Consider the following 27,572-nt stretch of genomic DNA (forward strand, 5'->3'; position numbering starts at 1 on the left):
ATAACGGTTATGTTGCACAAGACCAAGGATGGGAAGTAGTCCTAGTAAAACCAGAATGCATGACTTGTTTCTGGACGTATGAATTACGTGTCTTTATTGCCTTTGCCGAACGACTTGTGTACTAGCTAGAATTGTCTTCACAACTATCTTGTATCAAAGTTATTGTGTGCTATATTTCATGCTTTATGTAAAATAAGCGGTATTGTAAGTTTGTAAAATATTGTATAAAAGTTTGAACGCGAAATATTATTACAATCAGTTTTTCATATAGAATTGTAGTAGTTGAATTGTATATTAGCTACTAAGTATGAACTTAACGGGTAGGTACTACCCGAATTTAAACTTATAAAACGCTAATATGAAGAAAAAGCTTTTATAAATGAGTTCATATTATGCTACGAAATACTATTAACTACTCTTAATATTCTGTATGATTAACTTGTTCCATTTAACTATTTTGAAGGAAATGGCACCGACTACTCGACACACCGTGAATATGAATGAAGAGGAATTCCGTACTTTTCTAGCTTCAAACATAGCCGCAGTACAGGCTGCGCTACATACCAACAATAACCTTGGATCTAGCAGTACAGGAAATCGTGTAGGATGCACCTACAAAGAATTCACTGCCTGCAAACCTTTGGAATTTGATGGAACCGAAGGACCGATCGGATTGAAACGGTGGACCGAGAAGGTTGAATCGGTGTTTGCCATAAGTAAGTGTACTGAAGAGGACAAAGTGAAGTACGCTACGCATACCTTCACAGGTTCTGCATTAACATGGTGGAATACCTATCTAGAGCAAGTGGGACAAGATGATGCGTACGCACTACCGTGGTCAGCATTCAAGCACTTGATGAACGAGAAGTACCGTCCCAGAACCGAGGTCAATAAGCTCAAGACAGAACTTAGAGGGTTACGAACCCAAGGATTTGATATTACCACGTACGAAAGACGATTCACAGAATTGTGCCTATTGTGTCCGGGAGCATTCGAAGATGAGGAAGAGAAGATCGACGCGTTTGTGAAAGGATTACCGGAAAGAATCCAAGAAGATATAAGTTCACACGAGCCCGCCTCCATACAACAGGCATGTAGAATGGCTCACAAACTAGTGAACCAGATTGAAGAAAGAATTAAAGAACAGACTGCTGAAGAGGCCAATGTGAAGCAAGTCAAAAGAAAGTGGGAGGAAAACGGTGATAAGAATCACCAATACAACAACAACAGCAATTACAACAATAATCGCAATAATTATCCCAACAATCGCAACATCAATCGCAACTACAACAAACGGCCCAACAACAACAACAACAACAACAACAACAGCAACTACAACAATCATCCCAACAACAATAATAACCGCAACAACAACAACAATCAGAAGCAACTATGCCAAAGGTGTGAAAAGAATCACTCGGGGTTCTGCACCAAATTTTGCAACAAGTGTAAAAGAAATGGTCATAGCGCGGCGAAGTGTGAGGTCTACGGACCAGGGGTTAATAGAACGAAAGGAACAAATGGTGTCGGAACGAGTAATGGCGGAGCAAGTAGTGTCGGAGCAAGTTATGCCAATGTAGTTTGTTATAAATGTGGAAAACCAGGCCACATTATTAGAAATTGCCCGAACCAGGAGAACACGAATGGACAAGGCCGTGGAAGAGTTTTCAATATTAATGCGATAGAGGCACAGGAAGACCCGGAGCTTGTTACGGGTACGTTTCTTATTGACAATAAATCTGCTTACGTTTTATTTGATTCGGGTGCGGATAGAAGCTATATGAGTAGAGATTTTTGTGCTAAATTAAGTTGTCCATTGACGCCTTTGGATAGTAAATTTTTACTCGAATTAGCAAATGGTAAATTAATTTCAGCAGATAATATATGTCGGAATCGAGAAATTAAACTGGTTAGCGAAACATTTAAGATTGATTTGATACCAGTAGAGTTAGGGAGTTTTGATGTGATAATCGGTATGGACTGGTTGAAAGAAGTGAAAGCGGAGATCGTTTGTTACAAAAATGCAATTCGCATTATACGAGAAAAAGGAAAACCCTTAATGGTGTACGGAGAAAAGGGCAACACGAAGCTACATCTTATTAGTAATTTGAAGGCACAAAAACTAATAAGAAAAGGTTGCTATGCTGTTCTAGCACACGTCGAGAAAGTACAAACTGAAGAAAAGAGCATCAATGATGTTCCCATTGCAAAAGAATTTCCCGATGTATTTCCGAAAGAATTACCGGGATTACCCCCACATCGATCCGTTGAATTTCAAATAGATCTTGTACCAGGAGCTGCACCAATAGCTCGTGCTCCTTACAGACTCGCACCCAGCGAGATGAAAGAACTGCAAAGCCAATTACAAGAACTTTTAGAGCGTGGTTTCATTCGACCAAGCACATCACCGTGGGGAGCTCCTGTTTTGTTTGTCAAGAAGAAAGATGGTACATTCAGGTTGTGTATCGACTACCGAGAGTTGAACAAACTTACCATCAAGAACCGCTACCCACTACCGAGAATCGACGACTTATTTGATCAACTACAAGGCTCGTCTGTTTATTCAAAGATTGACTTACGTTCCGGGTATCATCAAATGCGGGTGAAAGAAGATGATATTCCAAAGACTGCTTTCAGAACACGTTACGGTCATTACGAGTTTATGGTCATGCCGTTTGGTTTAACTAATGCACCAGCTGTGTTCATGGACCTTATGAACCGAGTGTGTGGACCATACCTTGACAAGTTTGTCATTGTTTTCATTGATGACATACTTATTTACTCAAAGAATGACCAAGAACACGGTGAACATTTGAGAAAGGTGTTAGAAGTATTGAGGAAGGAAGAATTGTACGCTAAGTTTTCAAAGTGTGCATTTTGGTTGGAAGAAGTTCAATTCCTCGGTCACATAGTGAACAAAGAAGGTATTAAGGTGGATCCGGCAAAGATAGAAACTGTTGAAAAGTGGGAAACCCCGAAAACTCCGAAACACATACGCCAGTTTTTAGGACTAGCTGGTTACTACCGAAGGTTCATCCAAGACTTTTCCAGAATAGCAAAACCCTTGACTGCATTAACGCATAAAGGGAAGAAATTTGAATGGAATGATGAACAAGAGAAAGCGTTTCAGTTATTGAAGAAAAAGCTAACTACGGCACCTATATTGTCATTGCCGGAAGGGAATGATGATTTTGTGATTTATTGTGACGCATCAAAGCAAGGTCTCGGTTGTGTATTAATGCAACGAACGAAGGTGATTGCTTATGCGTCTAGACAATTGAAGATTCACGAACAAAATTATACGACGCATGATTTGGAATTAGGCGCGGTTGTTTTTGCATTAAAGACTTGGAGGCACTACTTATATGGGGTCAAAAGTATTATATATACCGACCACAAAAGTCTTCAACACATATTTAATCAGAAACAACTGAATATGAGGCAGCGTAGGTGGATTGAATTATTGAATGATTACGATTTTGAGATTCGTTACCACCCGGGGAAGGCAAATGTGGTAGCCGATGCCTTGAGTAGGAAGGATAGAGAACCCATTCGAGTAAAATCTATGAATATAATGATTCATAATAACATTACTACTCAAATAAAGGAGGCGCAACAAGGAGTTTTAAAAGAGGGAAATTTAAAGGATGAAATACCCAAAGGATCGGAGAAGCATCTTAATATTTGGGAAGACGGAACCCGGTATAGGGCTGAAAGGATTTGGGTACCAAAATTTGGAGATATGAGAGAAATGGTACTTAGAGAAGCTCATAAAACCAGATACTCAATACATCCTGGAACGGGGAAGATGTACAAGGATCTCAAGAAACATTTTTGGTGGCCGGGTATGAAAGCCGATGTTGCTAAATACGTAGGAGAATGTTTGACGTGTTCTAAGGTCAAAGCTGAGCATCAGAAACCATCAGGTCTACTTCAACAACCCGAAATCCCGGAATGGAAATGGGAAAACATTACCATGGATTTCATCACTAAATTGCCAAGGACTGCAAGTGGTTTTGATACTATTTGGGTAATAGTTGATCGTCTCACCAAATCAGCACACTTCCTACCAATAAGAGAAGATGACAAGATGGAGAAGTTAGCACGACTGTATTTGAAGGAAGTCGTCTCCAGACATGGAATACCAATCTCTATTATCTCTGATAGGGATGGCAGATTTATTTCAAGATTCTGGCAGACATTACAGCAAGCATTAGGAACTCGTCTAGACATGAGTACTACCTATCATCCACAAACTGATGGGCAGAGCGAAAGGACGATACAAACGCTTGAAGACATGCTACGAGCATGTGTTATTGATTTCGGAAACAGTTGGGATCGACATCTACCGTTAGCAGAATTTTCCTACAACAACAGCTACCATTCAAGCATTGAGATGGCGCCGTTTGAAGCACTTTATGGTAGAAAGTGCAGGTCTCCGATTTGTTGGAGTGAGGTGGGGGATAGACAGATTACGGGTCCGGAGATTATACAAGAAACTACCGAGAAGATCATCCAAATTCAACAACGGTTGAAAACCGCCCAAAGTCGACAAAAGAGCTACGCTGACATTAAAAGAAAAGATATAGAATTTGAAATTGGAGAGATGGTCATGCTTAAAGTTTCACCTTGGAAAGGCGTTGTTCGATTTGGTAAACGAGGGAAATTAAATCCAAGGTATATTGGACCATTCAAGATTATTGATCGTGTCGGACCAGTAGCTTACCGACTTGAGTTACCTCAACAACTCGCGGCTGTACATAACACTTTCCACGTCTCGAATTTGAAGAAATGTTTTGCTAAAGAAGATCTCACTATTCCGTTAGATGAAATCCAAATTAACGAAAAACTCCAATTCATCGAAGAACCCGTCGAAATAATGGATCGTGAGGTTAAAAGACTTAAGCAAAACAAGATACCAATTGTTAAGGTTCGATGGAATGCTCGTAGAGGACCCGAGTTCACCTGGGAGCGTGAAGATCAGATGAAGAAGAAATACCCGCATCTATTTCCAGAAGATTCGTCAACACCTTCAACAGCTTAAAATTTCGGGACGAAATTTATTTAACGGGTAGGTACTGTAGTGACCCGAACTTTTCCATGTTTATATATATTAATTGAGATTGATGTTTACATGATTAAATGTTTCCAACATGTTAAGCAATCAAACTTGTTAAGACTTGATTAATTGAAATAGGTTTCATATAGACAATTGACCACCCAAGTTGACCGGTGATTCACGAACGTTAAAACTTGTAAAAAAAACTATATGATGACATATATATGGTTATATATATAGTTAACATGATATTATGATAAGTAAACATATCATTAATTATATTAACAATGAACTACATATGTAAAAACAAGACTACTAACTTAATGATTTTGAAACGAGACATATATGTAACGTTTATCGTTGTAACGACATTTAATGTATATATATCATATTAAGAGATATTCGTACATCATAATATCATGATAATATAATAATTTAAAATCTCTTTTGATATTATAAACATTGGGTTAACAACATTTAACAAGATCGTTAACCTAAAGGTTTCAAAACAACACTTACATGTAACGACTAACGATGACTTAACGACTCAGTTAAAATGTATATACATGTAGTGTTTTAATATGTATTTATACACTTTTGAAAGACTTCAATACACTTATCAAAATACTTCTACTTAACAAAAATGCTTACAATTACATTCTCGTTCAGTTTCATCAACAATTCTACTCGTATGCACCCGTATTCGTACTCGTACAATACACAGCTTTTAGATGTATGTACTATTGGTATATACACTCCAATGATCAGCTCTTAGCAGCCCATGTGAGTCACCTAACACATGTGGGAACCATCATTTGGCAACTAGCATGAAATATCTCATAAGATTACAAAAATATGAGTAATCATTCATGACTTATTTACATGAAAACAAAATTACATATCCTTTATATCTAATCCATACACCAACGACCAAAAACACCTACAAACACTTTCATTCTTCAATTTTCTTCATCTAATTGAACTCTCTCAAGTTCTATCTTCAAGTTCTAAGTGTTCTTCATAAATTCCAAAAGTTCTAGTTTCATAAAATCAAGAATACTTTCAAGTTTGCTAGCTCACTTCCAATCTTGTAAGGTGATCATCCAACCTCAAGAAATCTTTGTTTCTTAGAGTAGGTTATCATTCTAATACAAGGTAATAATCATATTCAAACTTTGGTTCAATTTCTATAACTATAACAATCTTATTTCAAGTGATGATCTTACTTGAACTTGTTTTCGTGTCATGATTTTGCTTCAAGAACTTTGAGCCATCCAAGGATCCATTGAAGCTAGATCCATTTTTCTCTTTTCCAGTAGGTTCATCCAAGGAACTTAAGGTAGTAATGATGTTCATAACATCATTCGATTCATACATATAAAGCTATCTTATTCGAAGGTTTAAACTTGTAATCACTAGAACATAGTTTAGTTAATTCTAAACTTGTTCGCAAACAAAAGTTAATCCTTCTAACTTGACTTTTAAAATCAACTAAACACATGTTCTATATCTATATGATATGCTAACTTAATGATTTAAAACCTGGAAACACGAAAAACACCGTAAAACCGGATTTACGCCGTCGTAGTAACACCGCGGGCTGTTTTGGGTTAGTTAATTAAAAACTATGATAAACTTTGATTTAAAAGTTGTTATTCTGAGAAAATGATTTTTATTATGAACATGAAACTATATCCAAAAATTATGGTTAAACTCAAAGTGGAAGTATGTTTTCTAAAATGGTCATCTAGACGTCGTTCTTTCGACTGAAATGACTACCTTTACAAAAACGACTTGTAACTTATTTTTCCGACTAGAAACCTATACTTTTTTTGTTTAGATTCATAAAATAGAGTTCAATATGAAACCATAGCAATTTGATTCACTCAAAACGGATTTAAAATGAAGAAGTTATGGGTAAAACAAGATTGGATAATTTTTCTCATTTTAGCTACGTGAAAATTGGTAACAAATCTATTCCAACCATAACTTAATCAACTTGTATTATATATTATGTAATCTTGAGATACCATAGACACGTATACAATGTTTCGACCTATCATGTCGACACATCTATATATATTTCGGAACAACCATAGACACTCTATATGTGAATGTTGGAGTTAGCTATACAGGGTTGAGGTTGATTCCAAAATATATATAGTTTGAGTTGTGATCAATACTGAGATACGTATACACTGGGTCGTGGATTGATTCAAGATAATATTTATCGATTTATTTCTGTACATCTAACTGTGGACAACTAGTTGTAGGTTACTAACGAGGACAGCTGACTTAATAAACTTAAAACATCAAAATATATTAAAAGTATTGTAAATATATTTTGAACATACTTTGATATATATGTATATATTGTTATAGGTTCGTGAATCAACCAGTGGCCAAGTCTTACTTCCCGACGAAGTAAAAATCTGTGAAAGTGAGTTATAGTCCCACTTTTAAAATCTAATATTTTTGGGATGAGAATACATGCAGGTTTTATAAATGATTTACAAAATAGACACAAGTACGTGAAACTACATTCTATGGTTGAATTATCGAAATCGAATATGCCCCTTTTTATTAAGTCTGGTAATCTAAGAATTAGGGAACAGACACCCTAATTGACGCGAATCCTAAAGATAGATCTATTGGGCCTAACAAACCCCATCCAAAGTACCGGATGCTTTAGTACTTCGAAATTTATATCATATCCGAAGGGTGTCCCGGAATGATGGGGATATTCTTATATATGCATCTTGTTATTGTCGGTTACCAGGTGTTCACCATATGAATGATTTTTATCTCTATGTATGGGATGTGTATTGAAATATGAAATCTTGTGGTCTATTGTTACGATTTGATATATATAGGTTAAACCTATAACTCACCAACATTTTTGTTGACGTTTTAAGCATGTTTATTCTCAGGTGATTATTAAGAGCTTCCGCTGTCGCATACTTAAATAAGGACAAGATTTGGAGTCCATGCTTGTATGATATTGTGTAAAAACTGCATTCAAGAAACTTATTTTGTTGTAACATATTTGTATTGTAAACCATTATGTAATGGTCGTGTGTAAACAGGATATTTTAGATTATCATTATTTGATAATCTACGTAAAGCTTTTTAAACCTTTATTGATGAAATAAAGGTTATGGTTTGTTTAAAAATGAATGCAGTCTTTGAAAAACGTCTCATATAGAGGTCAAAACCTCGCAACGAAATCAATTAATATGGAACGTTTTTAATCAATAAGAACGGGACATTTCATTATTCATGACATATTCCAAAAGACGTTGCATTCGAGTCATTGAGTTCATCAAGATTATTATTATTAAGTTAATTATAGTTGGATATATTATGAAATGGTATGCATATCTGTCAACTTTTGATGTGAAGAAAGTTTGTCTTTTAAAAACGAATGCAATGTTTGTAAAATGTGTCATATAGAGGTCAAGTACCTCGCGATGTAATCAATTGTAATGTATTCGTCCGGATGGATTAGGATGGGTCGTTAGAGGTAATGAAGTAGGGGGCTTGTATATTTTTGATTGTGATAAAGGTATTGATTCTAATAAGAAGGATATGTGTTATGCTTCTACTTCTCTGTGGCACTGCAGATTAGGACATCCTGCTACTCAAGTTCTTAAACTCCTTAAGAATAGTATTGGGATCAACCCTAATTCTGACAGTGATGTTTGTGATGTTTGTCATAAGGCTAAACAATCAAGGGATCCATTTCCCTTGAGTGATCATACATCTTCAAAAATTGGTGAATTAGTTCACCTAGATGTATGGGGGCCTTACAGGGTAAATAGTTATTCTGGTTTTAAGTTTTTCTTGACTATTGTTGATGATTTTTCCAGAGCTGTTTGGGTTTATTTGTTAAAAACTAAAAGTGATGTTTTTGATAATCTTCTGAGTTTTGTTAAACTAATAAAAAATCAATTCAATGTAAATGTGAAAATGTTTAGAAGTGATAATGGAACTGAATTTGTTAACAAAAAAAATGGAAGATTTCTGTGTTGAAAATAGTATTGTTCATCAGACTAGTTGTGCTTACACTCCTCAACAAAATGGTATTGTTGAGAGAAAGCATAGACATTTACTAAATGTGGCTAGATCTTTGTTATTTCAAAGTAATTTACCTTTGTGCTATTGGTCTGATTGTGTGCTAACTGCAACTTATATTATCAACAGGCTGCCCTCATCTGTGTTACTTGGAAGATCTCCTTTTGAAATGATTTATGGGTTTAAACCCAATCTCTACCATATGAGAGTGTTTGGATGTCTGTGTTTTGCTAGTATACTTAATAATAATGATAAGTTTAGTAGTAAGTCTGAAAAGTGTGTTTTATTAGGTTATTCAAATATCAAAAAAGGTTATAAATTACCAAGTCTTGAGTCAAATTCTATCATATTTTCTAGAGATGTCAAATTTTATGAAACGGTTTTTCCTTTTAAACTTAAATCAAAAGCTATTGATATTTCTAATGATAATGATCATATAAACTTTTTTGAGTCTGAGTCATCAAAACCAAACACTTCTCAAAGTCCCAATGATGAAGGGGAGTTATTACTGAAGAAGACAGTGGCAGTGATCAAAATCTCATTGATACTCCAGAGGAGGAGACTGAGATTATTGATACCACTGATTCAAGTGTATCTGATACTAACCCTGAGGGCACTAATACTTCTTCTGATTCTGAAAATAACAATGATCTAAGTAACACGGATGGTGACAACCAGATGAACTTAAGAAGGTCAAGTAGGGTTAGAAATATTCCTACTAAATTAAATGATTATGATCTTAATTTTAAAGTTAGATATCCAATGAGTAATTACTGTAATTACTCAAACATGATTGATAGTGTTAAATGTTTCAATTCATCTCTTGATAAATCTGTTGAACCTCAATCTTATGAGGAAGCCTGTAAAGATCCAAAGTGGATTGAGGCTATGAATAATGAAATTGAAGCTTTACATAGAAACAATACTTGGGTTGTTTCTGATCTTCCAGTAGGAAGAAAAGCTATTGGCAGCAAATGGATTTATAGGATTAAATATAAATCTAATGGTAAAATTGAAAGGTACAAGGCTAGACTTGTTGCTAAAGGTTTTAGTCAAAGAGAAGGTCTTGATTATGATGAGACCTTCTCTTCTGTGGTTAAAATGGTCACTATTAGATGTTTGTTAAATCTTGCTATTCAATATGATTGGGATTTGTTTCAACTTGATATTAATAATGCTTTCTTATATGGTGGTCTGTGTGAGGATGTTTATATGGAATTTCCAAAAAGGTTTTGGTGATAATAATAAGTCTAAAGTACGTAAACTAACTAAATCTTTATATGGACTTAAACAAGCACCAAGTATGTGGAATGCTAAACTTATCTCTGCTTTACTTGAGTATGGTTTTGTTCAAATTGGTAATGATTATTCTTTGTATATTCTGTCTAAAGATGATATATTTGTTGCTTTACTTGTCTATGTGGATGATATTATTATTACTGATAATAATAATTCTGAAGTTGATAACGTTAAAAAGTTTTTGAATTCTAAGTTTATGATTAAAGATTTGGGATTATTTAAATATTTCTTGGGTATTGAAATTATAAAAGGTGATGAAGGTTTGTGCATGTCACAAAGAAAATATTGTTTGGATTTGTTGGATGAGTTTGGTATGTCTGCTTGCAAACTTATTGATACACCTTTGGAAGTTAATTCAGTTTTAGCTTCTGAAGCATCAGAAGGTGATGATTTTTTGGAAAACATTACTGAATTTCAAAAATTAATTGGAAAACTTATTTATCTTACACCTACCAGACCTGACATATCTTATTCTGTTCAAACCTTAAGTCAACATATGCATGCTCCTTTACAATCACATGTTAAGGCTGCCTTAAGGGTTTTAAGGTATCTTAAGGGATCTCCTGGAAAAGGAATATGTATAAAAAAAAGCTGATGATATGTTTAATCTTGTTGCGTATTCAGATGCAGATTGGGGAAAATGTTTTACTAGAAGGTCTGTTTCAGGTTTATGTTTGTTTTTGTGTGGTTCTCTTGTGTCTTTAAAAAGTAAAAAACAGCCTACTGTTTCTAGATCTTCAACTGAATCTGAATATAGATCATTAGCTGCTACTACTTGTGAAATTATATTTGTTCTTAAACTTCTTGATGATTTTGGCATTCATAACCTGTTACCTGTTCATCTATTTTGTGATAATAAATCTGCTCTTCTTCTTGCTGCTAATCCTGTATTTCATGAAAGATCAAAACATTTTGAAACTGATGTTCATATTGTTAGAGAAAAAAATCTTTCTGGATTGTTAAGGTTGGAATATGTTGATTCAAAAGATCAAGTTGCAGATGTTTTCACTAAAGGATTATGCAAGGCTCAACATCATTTTCTTTCTCAAAGATTGGGATTATTGGATTATTTCCCGAATAAGATTGAGGGGGGATGTTAAATTTATACATATATATTCAATCTTATTCTGAAATGTTTTGTTTTTTATATTCATATTTTGTTCTTATATTTGTTTTTATTTTGTAGGTTTTTTATTTTTTGATGATTTAAAGAGTTATGTTGCTGAATGGTGATATTGAAGACTTGAGGGATCATTTTGTGAAGTCTATATGCTACAAGGACCAAAGTGCAATATGTGGATATATATATATATATATATATATATATATATATATATATATATATATATATATATATATATATATATACATCTTTTCTAGATTCTTTTCCTTATTCACAATACAGCTATTTTGTTCATCATCTGTTTTCTCTCGTTTAATCTCCAAACCCTAGTTCATAAAATCGGCTGATTTGAGAAGTATCATCTTGATACTTAGTGTTCTTTTGAGATATTGTTTTAGTCTGCTAGATCTTAGAGCTGTTATTTTCTGTATTTTGTTATTGAATCTTCTTCTGTAATTTTTGGTTTTAATCATATGATTTTCAAGGTTTGGTGTGATTTCTGTATGTGTTCATAGTTTTGTACATTTTCTACATTCTATTCATACGATATAGGGTATATATCGCATTTTAGAAACTAAGAATAGAAACTAAATCATACAAATTAGCTATCAAAGGGCTTATGACACAGTGGTATCAAGGAGTCTCATTAACCTTAAGGTTATAAGTTTGAGTTCCGCCGTGGACAAAAATGGGTGTCACTACAACAAAAAGATATTTCCCGATGACGTACCAATTAACTAGTTGATCATTTTCTTACTACTCAAGTTTCGATAACTAAATCTTAAGCATAATAAATAAATACATTATTTAAAACTAAACTTGTTGTGATGACTTGTTAAAACTTATTGGTGCTTCTTGCGTTATGACTTGCTACTATTTCTTTTTATAATCATGCTGAGTTGCTGCTATTTCTTGTAGCTTTTTTTGATCATGGATTGTGATCAATCTTGGTATTATCTTGCTGATGTTTTTTCTTTTCGACTTGCTGACTTCACAGAAGGTCGGTCTTGGTACTTGCTTGCTTGCTATTGATCACCGATTTGTGATCACGTAGTGAATCCTTCTTGTGATCAGACACTTGTTGTTGCTTTCTTCCTCTTGCTCTGATTGCATAAGGTTGAAATCAACTATTTTTTCTTGTTACTTTCTTTCTTGCTATGAACCAGAACTTACCGTCTAATAGCAATTGTTAGAACAAGAATCACGTTACACAAATATAGGCTAATTTTGAGAGAAAGAAAAATGAACATAAAAACTATAGTTTTAATATACTCGCTTTTCAACATTTTATTCATACGATATAGAGTATATATAGCCTTTTAAAATACTAATAATAATAGTAACTAAATCATTAATTAACTAATAGATCATTTTCTTTCAATTCAAGTTTCATTAACAACATCTTAAGCGCAATAATTAAATAAATACTTTATTTAAAATTAAACTTGTAAACCCGATTGAACATAGTACAACGTTATAGACACTTTCAAAAAAGGAAGAAACCTAAAAGGCTAAAACTATTCAAGAAGACGGAATGGTAATATTTTTTTAATATTAAAATTGAGAGAAAATTATATGTATGGTCCTTGTGGTTAGACTGAAAATATGTATTTACCTTTATACTTTTATTTATGCCGATGGTGCTTTATTTTTTTTTTTTTTTTTTTTTTGAAAGGCAATTAAATTTTTATTAGGATCAAAACAACACAGATACAAAGTTATGTACAAACTCAGAAGCTTCGCAACACAAATCTATATACAGAGGGATGCAAAGATTGCATCAACATTCATACTAGACTAACTAATGTAAAAATATCGAAGGGTTATTGAACCAAGAGTGCCAATCGATATGCTTCCTTTTGTGTCTTTTCGCCACCCATTCGAAAGTCTTAACTTGAATTTCGCATAACGCCATGGGAGTGTTCCAACATTTGTTTTTGAACACCATTTGATTCCTATTTTTCCACACAAGATAACAACAAGACCATATAACCGCTTGCAATATGTCTTCATCCGTACCTTGGTTATTTTTTCCCAACAATTGTTCCTCTAAGTTCGCATACGAAAAAGCGCCTAAATCCCACCACTTGAAAACATTTGACCACACATCTATCACTTTTTTACACGAGATGAGGCAATGATCCACCGACTCAATATCGTCGTCACAAAGTGGGCAACGGGTCGAGTGTAAATCAATCCCTCTCTTATCCAATTCCATACGCACAGGAAGCCGTTTTCTCCTTGCTTTCCAAATGAATACCTCAACCTTTTTCGGTACCAAGTAATTCCTAAGCGTTTCTTTTGCGTTTGCCCCCGCATGAATTGTTTTCTCGTCAATTAAACCATTTAGCTTCTTTGAGGTAAATTTACCATTCGATGAACCATCCCATACCCAACTATCGCTGCAATCTGTGTTCATTCTCACTCCGCCTACCTTGTTGCTGACTTCCTCCAGTTGCTGTGCAGCTCTTCTCGGAACCGGCCTGGACCACTCCCACGTCACAGCCGCTCTAATGCCATCCCAGCACACTCGATCCTTTACTAACGCATCCATATTTGAGTCAAGTCTTGAGAGTCTTTGATATTTTTCAATCAACGCACCGTCCCCTAGCCAATTGTCTTTCCAAAACCGTGTAGAATTACCATCACCAATCTGCCTTTTGAATGAACTTTTGAAGTTTACACCAAGAGAATCAATAAAATTTCCTGAAGCAATTATGTTAGACCATACTGATTTATATGAAGAGAGTTTCCCAAGAGTAACCCCATCAAGCCCGCCCTTATCCCCGTAAATGCTCGAAATGACCTTAACCCATAAGGAGTCGGATTCGGTTTTGAACCTCCACCACCACTTACCGATTAAGGCCAAGTTTTTATTTTTAAGAGAGCCCAAGTTTAGACCACCCAACCCATATGGACGTATAACATCATCCCATTTTACCCAAGAAATAAAAGATTTTTTCCCCAACCCACCCCAAAAAAAGGACCGTCTTACACTCTCAAGTTTGTTGATCACACTTTGCGGCGCGCGAAAAAGGGAGAAAAAGTATAACGGGAGACTATTTAACACCGACTTTACGAGGGTCAAGCGTCCACCAAAAGACATCGTTCGTGCTTTCCACTCCGATAAACGTTTCTCAAATTTGTTGATCACCGGTGTCCAACATTCAAGCTTATTCATTCTACCACCCACCGGTATCCCAAGATATGTGAACGGGAATTTCCCAACGTTGCACTTATATGCACTAGCTAAAGAAACAGTTTCCTCCTCGCCTACACATATACCATACAACGTGCTTTTTTGGAGGTTAACTTTAAGACCCGACATGTGTTCGAAACACTTAAGAATTTTCATGAGATTACGAAAGTTGTTTTCACCCCATTTCCCAAAAAAGATAGTATCGTCCGCGTATTGTAGGTGTGATAATGGAATTTTTTCGCGACCGACTTCCACACCCATAAACATATTGTTTCTCACCGCCATCTTTGTTAGCATATTAAGACCTTCCGCCGCAAGAATGAAGAGAAAAGGCGACAGTGGGTCGCCTTGTCTCACACCCCGTTCTAGTTTAAATTCGGAAGTAGGCGACCCGTTAACAAGGATCGAAACCGAGGCCGAATTAAGACAAGAAAAAATCCACTTCCTCCATTTTAACCCGAAACCCATCAATCCCATGATATCAATCAAATATTCCCAATTTAAACAATCGAACGCCTTCTCAAAGTCAACTTTAAAAATAAGGCTTTTTAGGCGTTTATTTTTTAAAAACGAGACCGTTTCGTTTGCAATTAACGCACCATCCATTATGTTTCTACCTTTTATAAATGCGCTTTGTTCATATTCCACGAGATCCGGGATAACTTTTTTGAGACGATTCGAAAGGAGTTTCGCAACAATCTTATAGAAACACCCGATCAAGCTAATCGGGCGGTATTCATTTAAGCCGGATGGTGCTTTATTTATAAGTGTTAACATTAACAATCGTTAAATTTTTCATTATGATTTATTTATTTCTTAGTTACTCTATTTTTAACTACAAATTTAACGATCGTTAACGTAAAGGACTAATCAGAATATCATTTTAAAAACAAGTCACCACCACTCATGTGGTATTGGGCAATGTTGCAAAAGTCGGCCAACGCGTCGTGTTTTAGGCATGACCGATGCGTCGTTGCTAAAAAGTCCGTCAAAGGTAAAAAGTCGGTTAAATTCGAAAAAAGTCGGTCAATTTTTTTTTAATATTGTTAATAATTGTTAATTGCTCATGTTTATTGTAAATATAGTTTATATTTTAAGATTCGATCTATATAATATTATATATAAATATATATTTGATAAAACTATTTTAAAAAGTCAACGTTAGTCAACGCCCGTTGCGTTCCCGTTGTGTTCGACGCGTCATTTTTTAGGCATGGCTGATGCGTCCCCGACTCGCGTCTTTTACAACCTTGGTATTGAATTTTGTTGTTGTTGTATTAGCAAATGTAAAAAGTATAAAGGACTATAAATACATTATTTCAAAATAACTATAAGGACTATCTACATAATAGTAATAATTTTCTTTAAATAAAAAACCAGTTTCAGTCTACACGTAAGTAAATCAAAATTTTTAAGGCAGTATTTTAGGCGTGCAAATGGCCAATACTACAAATTGTCATATATAGGCCCTACATAATAAGTGAAGTTTGGCAGATATAGCGACTAAAGCGCCTAAAGCAAATTAAAATAGTCATATGACTCATATCGAAAGCAACTGCAAGCTCAACTATGTGGAAGAAGCGGGTGTCATGTTAGATGGTGGAGTTAATAAATTTGACAAACATAAACAACGACATTAGCCAAAGATTTATTGTTCATTTGAGCAAGTGAATAAACATGCGAAAAATGTACGATTTATTTTAATTAGACTCGGGCAAGTTTGATAATTTGTCGATTGAAGTTATTTATTACATTAAAAAATTAAATAACATTAGTAATGCATATAATCTTTTTATTATTAGCAAGGAAACCTCTCTATGAATGAACACATTGGCTCCCCCACAGAGGGTAAATCTCGGGTAATTAAGCCTTCTGAGCACAAGATCTGGTACCGGGTGAATTGCGCATTACGTGCACCCTCTAGTCACACTTTCTTTTTAAACCATTTGGAATAGTCAGAAATCGTATCGGGATAGTGTGCTTCATTGAGCTATCTAAGTGAATTGTCTTGTTAATTTATTTTTGTTGAAAAACAAGTAAATCTTATCTTAATCTTAAGGGTTAAAGCCAAAAATAGGCTACAAACTTACACAAATGTACCGATGTCGCCCACAAACTCATTTCCGTCCTATTGTCGCCTACAAACTTTTAAAAAGTGTACCACTGTAAACAAAAACTTTTAAAAAATGTCTCATTGTAAACAAAAGAAGCTACAAATCATAACTTACCCAATTTAACTTACAAGATAGCTTACCCAATATATACTCAACACATATAACAACCCAAATTATAACAATGTAGGGCTATTTAAGAAACTAGTGTGTTCAATATTTAATTACAAACCGTTTAAATCAAAAAATAAACTGAATATAAATCGAAAAAATCGAACTGAATTTAGACTCTGTTTTTAAATTTGAATTCGGTTTTCGGTTTTAATTTTTAAATTCGGTTAAATCGAAAACCGAATTTGACTAATAATATATTAAATTATTATTAGTTTATATAGACCAAAAATTAATTTAAAAATCTAAAATTGGAAATCAAAGTCAATTTTTATATTTATTTTTATTAAATTATGATTTTTTCGGTTTTAGATAAAACCGAACCGAACTCAAATTCTGTTTTTGATTCGGATTCGGTTTTGAAGTTGAATTCGAATTTCGGTTCGATTTTCGGTTTTGGTCCCAAAATTCTCAAAATCTAGGAAACAAAACCTCTGAAATCGAAGAAACCAAAAACCGAACCAATGAACACCCATACAATAAACATATATCGATAATAGAACAATTAAATTTAGGTTGCTGAGATGACAAGCGAACCTTAACGCACCCTTACTGATCATAATATGAACTTGGATTCGACAGTCAGGTGTGCCACTCCAAATTAGCCTTATTTAATTTATTGGATATTCACTTGAAGATTCTCACTTGGATCCCCTAAAGGGAAACCGGTCCATTCCATTGCTTATTTTTGACTACCTTCGAGTTTCTGTTTTTCCATATCATGTATCCTGTAATGCATTCAACTGTTTGCTAGATTTTTTTGGCCAAACTCCGGAAATCCACGATTAGTTATTCCAAAAAATGCTTCTTCGATTGATTGTATTGCAGGACTACTAAAATCCCACCACTTGAAGTCTCGATCCCACACCACGTTAGCTTTCTTGCATTCGAAAATAGCATGATCCGATGTCTCTAATCTGTCATTGCATATTGGACACCCAATGGAAACCAAATCTATTACATGCTTGTCAAGTTCCACACGAATGAGAACTCTTCTTTGTTTGGTGCGCCATAAAATAACTTTAGCTTTTTAGGCACAAGATTGTTTCGAATATACTCGATAGTTCATGTATGTCCAGCCGTCCAGGTATGATGTTTGAATCAATTATTACAGCGAGCACTTTTGTTGTGAGAATGCCGTTTTATGTTGTGTTCCGACACCATGAATCTGAAGACCTGTTACGAGGCACAAATAGGTTTAAACAATTAGTAAGTTCTTCCGGATCCCCTCGGGCTCTTCCTGCTGGATTCCTCAGCCAATTTCCAGTTGTTGTTGCAGTTGTTTCCTAACCAAGTTACTCGATCCCTGACTTGTATGTTCTTCTTCACTTCCAAAAATGTAAACCTGTCCATATTTGTCCTTTAGTTAAACACTAGTTGTGGAGCCCTCGCTTCGCGCCGGGGGCTTCGTTTTGAATGCGAGTTAAAAAAAAAAGTGTTGATCTATTTTGTAAAAAAAAAAAAAATATTCGACATCTAACATTGAAGGGTTGTCCCTTTGTGAAAGTTGCTTCTTTTAGCGTTCGGGTTTTTTTTTTTAAGTTAGTTGATCTATTTTGTAAAAAAGAATATTTTTCGACATCTTTTGGTAGCATTAAAGGGTTGTTCCTTTTATGAAAGTTGTTTTTTTATCGTTTGAGACAAAAAAAAAGTAGCACAATAGTAGCGTGGTGAGTGTTATTATTCAATATTTTTAGTGTGTTATTATTCAATATTTTTAGTGTTAGTGATGGGATAAATAATATTTTAGAATATGGGTATAAAATGGGGGGTTCGATTTGTATTTTAATGAAAGTTAGGGGGTTGGGTGTGTGAAAAATGAAATATTAAATAGTACTATAAAATGAGGGGTTCGATTTGTATTTTAATGAAAGTTAGGGGGTTGGGTGTGTGAAAAATGAAATATTAAATAGTACTATTCATAACTAACAAGACAAAATTTGTCTATTAGTTATATTAGTAAAGTAATAGTAATAGTAAGAGTAAGAGTAATATTAATAAAGTAATAGTAATAGTAAGAGTAAGAGTAAGAGTAAAGTAATTATCCATCCATGGATCCTTCCATAAAGGTGTTTCAGCTCCGCCCTCAATCCTTTGCTGAATGAATTTGTAAACTGAAGTCCAGAGTGATCGATGCTAGAATCTATTTGCAAAGTTGAATACAAAATGTATCCACTTTTTTGTGGACGATTAGATGGATTGGAAAATAGTCAATCCCTTGGGCTGTGGCCTTGTGGGCACTCTAAATTATTCTAGCTTAAAAAGAGTCTTTTTTATTTAGAAAATGTTACCACCATATACTCATCAAAGCTCAATTTTTCCTTTAAAGTAACGTGATATTTCACCCCCTTCTCGAATGGTAAAAGTAATCTTCATCAAACCATCTTAATTTATTTGTTTTGATTTTGAGATTTTTGCATAATCGTTTAAGGTAATGAATGCATTTATAATGTTAACTTACATCTTTGAGGATGCCATTAAAGGCTTTCCATAAGAAAATTGTACATGTAATTTATTGCAATTAAAATTGATAAAGTCAAACATAAATTCACATGGGAGACCAAAACTACATAATGATCTTAACATAACTATTGATAAACGTCGTTTAAGGGCTTTTGTCAACATTTCAGGGGGGGAAAAATACATTTGTTTGTACGTATTATAAAGTCTCATCTACCTCAACCCCACGTACTAAATAATCATACTTGCTAACCAATAGGACCGCGATCCATTGACTATATAAATAAGCCGGCCACTTAATGCACAAATGGCCCACTCGATTGGATAATTGGCACCTTATCAAACTTGCACATTACTCATTTCGGTTCGGAAACACGCTTTCATTCACTCAAATCATCAAGTCAAGTTTATTGACTTATTCCAATAGTTTAACGCTTCGAGTCTGAAAAAGATAATATGAATTAGTATTGTAATTTTAAGAGAGATGCGAACTTTAAACTTTATTGACTTATTCCAATACTTAAATTCACGTCGCATACGTATTGTCACGGATGAAACTTTAAAGGTCAAAAGTTCAATATAAAGTGACAATAATTTTGAGAGTGGACGATTGTGGTATAAATATTTTGCCCTTAATTAATTTCTAAAAACTATAAACTTTCATACAATCAAGGTCTTTCACCAAAAACCATTCAGAACACGATACAAAACTAACTTGAAACCGGTTCGCACCAAGATAGCATTACAAAATAAACTTAACCCAAACATGATAACCTAAGACAATCAAGGCACGAGCCGTCACATTGAGGACCAAACACGAGCCGAACCAACACACAACGAATATAATATAAAGTGAAATAAACACGATCAATACCAATAACTAAAACATAACCAAAATAACAAGGCCGAGAATCCAATCAAATACCGATATCGTCTACTGCTTAAATCGTTTTCTTTCCACATTTGTCCAGTCTAATAAATTTACCTTCAACATGTGCATACGAAACTCAACCCCACTCGACATTAGCAAAAAACATCCTTGTTCACATTTCATTATTAAATTCACATATATAGAAGGATGTGACTCACCAAAGGGCAATTATAGCCTATCGGTACATGGAGAACTCTTTAACTAAGAGGTTGAGAGTTCGAACTTTGTAATATGTATGCATAATATATTCGTGGATTAATTTATATTAAGTGTGTGAGTTGCCGTTAAAAAAGAATTGTGACTCAATGTGCTTTCATATAAACTCTCAAACATTCTAAGGAAATTAATAATTGATAAAAATTGTTTAAAATTCAAAATCAACATGGTATATCTTATCAAACAGTTCATATCTAGTCCGATAACGGCAACAACCAACCACCAACTGTTTTCATTTGATTTTATCAGCTTTCATATCAAGATACAAAGCATATATAGAAATCCATGCAAAACAGAAGCCGGTAATATTCCATACATGAAAATAAAAACATTTATAGAATAAACCAAATTGGAAAATCAATTAAGAATACGAACATGCAATTTCATTCATACACATTGAAATAAAAAACTAAATGTAACTCACGTTCAAAACATCAAAATGATATAAAAACAAAATAAATAAAAAGTAATTTAATTACCCAAAAAATGTTGATATTTTCAGTAAACTACTATACCAAGGATGAGTGGTCAGTGGACTTAATAGTGAGAAGAATTTGACGAAACTTAATAGTGATTGATTTGATGATTCATATAAGTAATTGTATGTCTCTAATATGAAGGTTGCTTTGGAGATGTCTAATGAACACAGTGTTCGATTGATCGCAATATATAGTATAATTCTTTGAAGCTAGTTGTTATACATGAAATCGAATTTGAGAAGTATTCTACTTCAAATGTTTTTTTTTTTTAAAGGCAATATATATATATATATATATATATATATATATATATATATATATATATATATATATATATATATATATATATATATATATATATATATATAGTGGTAGGATCAAGAGGGAAGTAACCATTCGGGAAGAAGCGGGGGGAAGCAAAAACTTTTTTTTTTTTTTTTTTTTGAAAAAACTTTGTTCACGAACATTATAGATGAGATGAAAATATGAACATTTAGTAGAGACACTTTGTAAAAAATATTTTTAATTTGGCGGGAAAACGCTCGAAGAAGTAATATATAACAATTATCGTGTTTTTCAAGCGTATTTTGAGGTTTTAGCTATTGGGGTTTAGATATTAAGGTTTATAGGGTTTAGATATTAGGGTTTAGAAATTTAGGGTTTAGGGTTTAGATTTAGGGTTTAGATTTACGATTTAGATTGAGTTTTTAACACGAACGGTTTAGAGTTTAGGGTTTAGGGTTTAGAGTTTGGTGTTTTGGGTTTATTCCATAAACCCAAAACACCAAACCCTAAACCCTAAACTCTAAATCGGGCTAAATTTTACTTCACAAAACATGAAAAAAAAACGTTCATATTCTTCACGAACAATATTATCTTGGATGTTATTTTTGTCGATCGTTTTCCCGCCTAAATAATAACATTCATCACGAAGTGTCTCTTCTAAATATTCATATTTTCGTGTGATCTTGATGCCGAAAAAAAAATTTAAAAAAAAAACGAAAAAAAAAAATTTGCTTCCCCCCATTTCCCCCCGATTGATTACTTCCCCATTGATCCTGCCCCTATATATATATATATATATATATATATATATATATATATATATATATATATATATATATATATATATATATATATATATATATATATATATATATATATAAAGCAACACGAATTACACAGAGGATTGGGGATTCTTACAAGCACAAATCACCCAAGAACACGAAGCGTAACACGAATACAATTACAAAAGCACGAAAACTTAGAACTCTAAATGCGGGTTGCAAAGACAGCAACCCAAGACTATACAATCACGACATACTAAGGTATACACTAAGGCTAGACGTCCATATGAGCCAGTCGAAGTTCCTTCCCTTTGCTCTAAAGGCGATCCACTCGAACGATTTGATTTGCATCTCTTTAGTGCTACCGGTGCGTTCCAATTTTTACCTTTGAATACCATGTTGTTCCAGTTCTTCCAAATCAAGAATGCACCAACCCAAATCATAGCTTGCAAAATCTGCTTACCAAAACTCGACATAGCATCTGTTCCAATGCTGATAAACAAGTCGATAAGGTTGAGATCAGAAGGAAAATTCAAATTCCACCATCTAAACACACGAACCTAAATCTCGATAGCTTTTTTGCAGGAGATGAATATGAGTTTGCATTCAAATGTGCCGAAGTCGGTTACTCTTGTGATCTAGAGCAAGGTGCACAAATGAAAGGAGGTTCGCGATTTAAGTCTCACGTGACTAAAGAGTTTCCCACTTTCTTGGAATTGGCCACAAGTGACTCTCGTGTTCTGGCTTAAGCCCCAAAAGGCTCTAATATATACAGAATAACCGTTTTGAACAGACATCATGTACATGAATTATCCACCAAGGTAGATGATTGTTGCAGACTACGAAGGCAAAACTATCGGCACAAGCTCTAGCTATTACCCTGGATAGACCTCCGAATTAACTTCACCGGGCAATTTGTTTCCATGATTATAGTCTCATAAGAGTCTCACCGGGCGCCCCGTGACGCGATATAGCTATCAGTCTAAATGACTGCGGGTTCCCACTCTTGATCAAGCCAAGCCTTCCCACAGTACCTGACATCGCATTGATGTCGGTAGAAATTGATGTAGTTTAGGAAGATGCTACATCAAGTCCAGATGTCATTGATATGTCACGAGGTGACAAATCTCTATCTGTTAAGTCAACCCGTAACGTTTGAGTATCATCACGCTTAAAATCTGATTGATCTTTTAGGAGATCATCCTTCTGGGAATCCGATAAATCTACTTAAGTAGTGTCATGGTGCCCCGCAATGTACGAGACATATTTCCTTTATCGAGATAAGTCTGACCACAAGTCCTTGCTTGATGCTGAGGACTGGTGGATTTCATTCTATGATAAAGTTAACTTTTCAAGATTTTTTGTCAACTCTACAGTTGGGTAGGGCTGCAACTTCTGACCTAAGTCAGCAAAAGCGTCGTTCGGAAAACTTGATTTCTTTTCAAGGATGGAGTGGGGTCATCATGTGGTAAGGAGGGTGGCGTACACTATCCTTGTTAAGAGAATTGGTGCAATCAAGCCGAAATAAAGAAACGGGTTAAGGCTCGGTTTTCGACCAAAACCTTTATAGTTGAGATCATGTAATGCCCTCTGATATCTCCTATTTTGTACATGTTTTTATATATCATTTATAGGTAATATCATGCTTGTTTTATGTTTTAGAGTCAATCATACGAACTTTCGATACTTAATGATTTATAGTTGATTTCAGGTTATTTTGATAAGAATGAAGATATGGACGAAAGGAAGCTGGGTAAGAAGATAGAAGAAATTTGATTTACTGGGAAAGAGAAAGAAGCACCGCTTCCTAACTAAAGCATGAGATAAAGTGTCAGATCAAAGGTTGCCGCTTAGGAAGAAGCGCCGGTTGGATTTCTTGAAAGAAGATGTGAAGATCAGATACAAGCTCTGCATGGCTTATTATGCACCGCTTGGATTGTTAGTCGATGGTTGAGGATGATGAACAAGGCGCCACTTAGGATCACAAATTGCCTACTGCAAAAAGAAAGCGCAATGAAAGAGCCGCTTGCAGATAGGGTTTGAGTGAAATTTTGCCGCAGAAGCAGCGCTTGGGCTTTTGAAGCGGCGCTTGCATCTGTCGGTTTTGGAATACTATAAATACAGAACTTAGGATTTCGAAGCTGCATGCACTTTTTAAAGAGAATTCCGTATCAGACTTGATTCTAATCAATTTTTGGAGGTTTTCAAGGAAATTTGGAGCATTCTTACACGTTGTAATCATCACGGAGAGGCTATTAAAGTTTAGAGGGCATAAAATATTAGGTTTGTGTTTATGTATGTATGCTCATTAAATTATGTTATGTGTATAATGAATAGAAAAAGTCTATATCTGTTTTAATGGTGGAAATATGTTTTAGGGTTAGTGAGAGATTATGAAGAAGATGACTACACGAGATAGCATGACGTTTTGAATATATTGAAATTATTATTATATTAATAGTTGAAAGATTACATTCAATTCTGATCGGGTCTTAAACGCCGATCATTATTGATGTTAAGAGGTGAATTTTATGTGTATATTTGAAGTTTAAAAAGTTATTTCATGAGGGTTTTATAATGAGTAACGATTTGGGACGAGAACGCGAAAACGGGGGTTAAAAACAAGAAAAAATGAAAAAACTGAAGCCCAGCGGCTGGGGGGCGCAAGGAGGCGCCTGATGGGTGCCAAAACATCTTCAGGTGGAAAGCTGACAAAAGGAGGCGGCTGGGCGCATGTAGGTGCCAGGTGAGCGTAATTTGCGGCTGGAACTATTTTTGGATAATATTTAAGGCTGAATTTGAGGGATTTAATGCTTGGGGGTTATCCTACTTCACCCCTATATAATAGAAACCCTAGGCTACGAATTTATTGCATCTTCCATCAGTTTTTAGAGCATCAAACACACAAAAACACACCATTAATCATCATCAAATCAGGATTCAAGCTAGGTTTCAAGGAGTGTTCTTCATGCAACTTCAAGAAGCAACCATGATCATCATCACCAACATGCTTGGCTAGTTTCTTTCACATTATTCCTTCCATGAACAATTGATACATGTATTCTTTTCATTCAAGTTTATGTGGTTTGTAATGTTATGAAACTTATGTCTTTTGAATTGTGATATTATAAACCAATTATTTATTGATCAATGCAAGTATTATTGATTGTGATTATTGCAAGTTGAATTATAGTGATTTAACATTGTGTTCTTGATCCAACTTAGTGTTAATTAGATTAAGGATAAAGACATAGTGTCTAGATTGCATGCTTCAATCCCAAGATAGTTAGAATTAATAAGCCTAAGAAATCTTGTCTATGAGATTTGATCAATACTTAATAAGCATAATACTTGTTTGAATGAATGCATGTTAGATTGGGATTGTGAAGGGATAAAGACTTTCATCCAATTAATTACAACCTTTTTAATTAGCTCATTGTTTATGCTCTTAAATACTCAAAGTTTACACTTGCTTAGTAATTGTTAATCTAGTCTTTACTTTAGTTAATTTTAGTTAATCACAAACAAACAAATCCTGAAATTGCTTGCTAGTTAACCATAGCTTCTCGTGGAACGAAGCCTGCTTACCCTATCTAAAGTAGAGTAATTAGGCTATTTTTGACCGGCCCTTCGACACCGATCAAATTTTGGCGTCGCTGCCGGGGAAGTGTGCGCTTGATTGCAAGCTCTTATTTTATTGCTTTCGTGTTAAACTAGAAAAACCATAAAAATTATAAAATCAATAAAAATCCAAAAATAGTGTTTTGTTTATTTTTTGTGTTTGTCAGTTTTACGCTCGGTGTTCTTGTTTTTGTTGAAGTGCAGGTTAGTGTATGCAAACTCGGAGTTCGGGGGATCAAAATCTTAAGCCTTTAGACCCGGAAATTGAGAAATCTGCAAAAGCTAATCGAAAAGCTACAAGAATCTTAAAGGGTTCGACAGTGGCTTCAGCATCCACTCAACCACAGTTAGAGACACATCCGATTGTTCCACCAAACTCTCCTAAGTCAGAGTCTGATACTGAAGAGGAAGTTTTTGATCAATGAGATGAGATGGACGAACGATCAAGAGTAGTAGACACCTACTACCAACCGGGTGATTTTGAGGATCATTTACCCATTGTTTATCATGCACCGGCAGGAGGAAACAACCGACGATTTGAGGTTCGACCTCAACTCATTTCGATGTTGCCAACCTACCGAGGTATGGCTAATGAGGAACCATATGAACACATCACTGAATTTAATGGGATATGTGCTACTAATCAGGTAAACGGTTTCACTGATGATGAGGTACGTCTTCGATTATTTCCTTATTCACATAAGGATAAGGCAAAAAGATGGTTTCTCTCCTTGCCCTCCCGGAGTATTAATACTTGGGCGGAAATGAAAAAACGATTTTTAGAAGAATTTTACCCCATAAGTAAAACTTCAGACATGCGTACGCAAATAAAATCTTTTAAACAATTACCGGGTGAATTATTTCATGAAGCGTATGAACGTCTTAAGGAGTTACTTAGGGCATGCCCACACCATGAGATACCCAAGTGGGAATTGGTTAAAGTTTTCTATGATAGTTTAGATTCCCAAAACAGACAGTTTCTTTTGGCGGCTAGTGGTGGGGCATTCTTAACTCGGTCTAGTGATGATGAATGGACGTTCTTCGAACAGTTAAGCAAGGGTTTAAAAACCCAAGCTTCGGTTGCTCGTAAACAACCTAGTACCTCCCGAGTGAATCATGTTTCCGATTCGGGTGGTTCATCTAGGAACTTAGAGTAGGAATTTGATGATTTGAAAATGCTTATATTTAACAACCCAAACCAGGGTCTTGCTTGTAATGTTTCGCAGGTTCAGGAAGTATGTGAGATTTGTGGAGATCCTTCTCACTTTGCATATGGATGTAGAAATGGGATTCCACCGGTAAATCAGCACATAGTGGAAGAAAAAGTTAATGAGGTTCAGGGACGGAGATATGATCCATACTCCAACACATATAATCCGGGTTGGAGAAATCATCCTAATTTCAGTTGGAGCAATAACAACGCTCTGAATGCTAACCAAGGGAACCAACTTAGACCATAAAACAACTTTCAAAACTAGGGTAACTTTCAGAACCAAGGCAACTACCAAAGAAACTATCAAAATCCTTATCCCAACAACCGAAACCAAAACCAAAACAATTACCAAAACCAAGGCCAAAACCCAAACCAAAATTAAAACAGTACTTCAACCAATCAACCATCTAGCTCGGATGCTAAGATGGATGCGTTCATCTCCGAAATGCGAAAAATGATAGAAGTGAAAAATAAGTCGATTGGTGCATTGGCTAAGGAGATCGGTAATGTAGCAAAAAGTAAGGGAAATAGGGAACCAGGTACAATTCC

At 34.8% G+C, this 27,572-nt stretch overlaps 1 protein-coding gene and 1 pseudogene across 1 annotated transcript; one reads left to right on the forward strand and one right to left on the reverse strand.

Moving 5' to 3' along the window:
* The first annotated feature begins 10,436 nt into the window (after positions 1-10,436).
* Positions 10,437-11,665, forward strand: LOC139902317 (uncharacterized mitochondrial protein AtMg00810-like). The gene is made up of 3 exons (XM_071884957.1): positions 10,437-11,010; positions 11,057-11,527; positions 11,619-11,665. Exons 1-3 carry the CDS (start codon positions 10,437-10,439, stop codon positions 11,663-11,665), a joined length of 1,092 nt encoding a protein of 363 aa, XP_071741058.1.
* Positions 11,666-26,615: 14,950 nt separating this feature from the next.
* On the reverse strand, positions 26,616-26,729 carry LOC139903378 (small nucleolar RNA R71; annotated as a pseudogene).
* Positions 26,730-27,572: the final 843 nt, after the last annotated feature.

The sequence above is a fragment of the Rutidosis leptorrhynchoides genome, chromosome 3, assembly GCF_046630445.1.
Source record: "Rutidosis leptorrhynchoides isolate AG116_Rl617_1_P2 chromosome 3, CSIRO_AGI_Rlap_v1, whole genome shotgun sequence".
Taxonomy (NCBI): Eukaryota; Viridiplantae; Streptophyta; class Magnoliopsida; order Asterales; family Asteraceae; genus Rutidosis; species Rutidosis leptorrhynchoides.